The 1430-nt window shown below is 59.2% G+C and overlaps 1 protein-coding gene across 1 annotated transcript in view; it reads right to left on the bottom strand.

The window, feature by feature from the left end:
• Positions 1 to 919: 919 nt before the first annotated feature.
• Positions 920 to 1430, bottom strand: part of LOC104514405 (carboxypeptidase A1-like) — a gene marked incomplete at its 5' end in the record, with an annotated part of 2555 nt that continues 2044 nt past the window's right edge. The window contains 2 exon segments of the mRNA XM_010158073.1: positions 920 to 1107; positions 1231 to 1315. Coding sequence (XP_010156375.1) covers positions 920 to 1107; positions 1231 to 1315 — 273 coding nt within the window.

Below are 1430 nucleotides of genomic sequence, written 5' to 3'. Positions count from 1 at the left end.
GCACTGGAAGGGGCTCTGAGGTCTTGCCGGATCCTGGCGGATAAAACGCAGCTGTCGGAAAGCAGAGATGAGGGTGGGGCTCGTCGTGTTGGCTTCAAGTCCTGATTTTGCTATTCCCCCTGGCTTCATAAAAACCTCTGAGATGGGGGAAAACCAGTCCGAGGTGTTTGAGATCCTGCAAATCGAGGGAAGAACTGAATGCGCTGCCCCATCCTCTCGCTGATCTGTAGGTTTTGGGGCGGGTGGCTTAGTACCGCTTGAAGGGTAGAGTCAAACTACAGAATCTGGGAGGTTTAATTCTTTAATTTAATAAAAAGGAGGTGACCCTACATGGCCGAGTACTTCAGTCTGAGCTTGGGCAGCAAGCGGGGAGCGACGCCAGCGGGACCTGGGAGCCGGCAGGAGTTTGGCTCCCCCCCCGGGATTGCGGCGGGCGAGGAGCCGCCTTTCTCCCAGCGCTGCGGGTGGCATTCAACCCCCAAACCACCTGGAATAAATCACCTTAACCCCACCGCCTCGTATCCCAGAGCCACCCCAGGGGGATTTTGGGGGGGTTGGGGATGGTGGGCACCCCTCTCCTGCCCCCCAGCTGCGGTGTCCGAGGGCTCTGCTTGCCCGGTGCCAGCCTGAACCTCCTCCCCTTCCATCCTCTGCCAGAGCAGAGGGAAAACAAGCACCTTCCTGTTGTGTCCCACTGTTTTCACGCCCTTTTAATCCCTTTTTTCGGGCCGCTGGACCAGCACGCACTGTTTACGTTGGCTGGCTGCCACCGCGCGCGAGTCAGTGGCCCGAAAGGCCTTTCGGTGACGTAGAAAAAGGGCAACGACCAAAAGCATTTCTCAGCCTTCTTTCCACTTATTTATTGCCTTCTCTTCCTCCCACAGCTAATTCAACCACCGCTCGGCCCCCCCGGCCCCGCTCAGGCGAGGTGGTCCCGCGCGTGCAGCATGATGACCTTCAGCCCCAGCCACGTCTCCTGGGCGGTGGGGACGATCTCCTTGGCGGGGAGCAGGAACCCGTAGCGCCCCGTGTCCCGCAGCTCGAAGGTGAAGGAATACTTAATGCCCTGGTTGTACGTCCAGTCGATGGTTCCTCCGCTCGCTTGATCTGAGGGGGACGACAACGTCGGTCGCTCCGCGTCAGACGGGGGTTTCGCGGGATCTTTCGGCTAAGGCGAGGCGGGAGGGAGCGTTTTGGGGGGACCGCTGCTGCCCTCCCCCCGTTACTTACAGATGGTGGTGATGATGCTGCCGTACGTGTAGGCGGTGCCGTACAGGGAAGACAGAGCTGCGACCGCCTTCTCGGAAATCTGATGCTGGGAATGCACAGAAGGGAGAAACGTGAGGCAGAAAAGGGGAAAAACCAGCGGGATACAGCCCGCAGGAGAGGTTGGTTTGCTCGTGCCACAGGCTAAAAGGTTGCCAAAGCTC

The sequence above is a fragment of the Eurypyga helias genome, unplaced genomic scaffold (genome assembly GCF_000690775.1).
Source record: "Eurypyga helias isolate BGI_N326 unplaced genomic scaffold, ASM69077v1 scaffold24590, whole genome shotgun sequence".
NCBI classification, from domain to species: domain Eukaryota; kingdom Metazoa; phylum Chordata; class Aves; order Eurypygiformes; family Eurypygidae; genus Eurypyga; species Eurypyga helias.
Note: the sequence above shows the minus strand (reverse complement) of the source record. Positions and strands in the feature narration are given on the sequence as shown.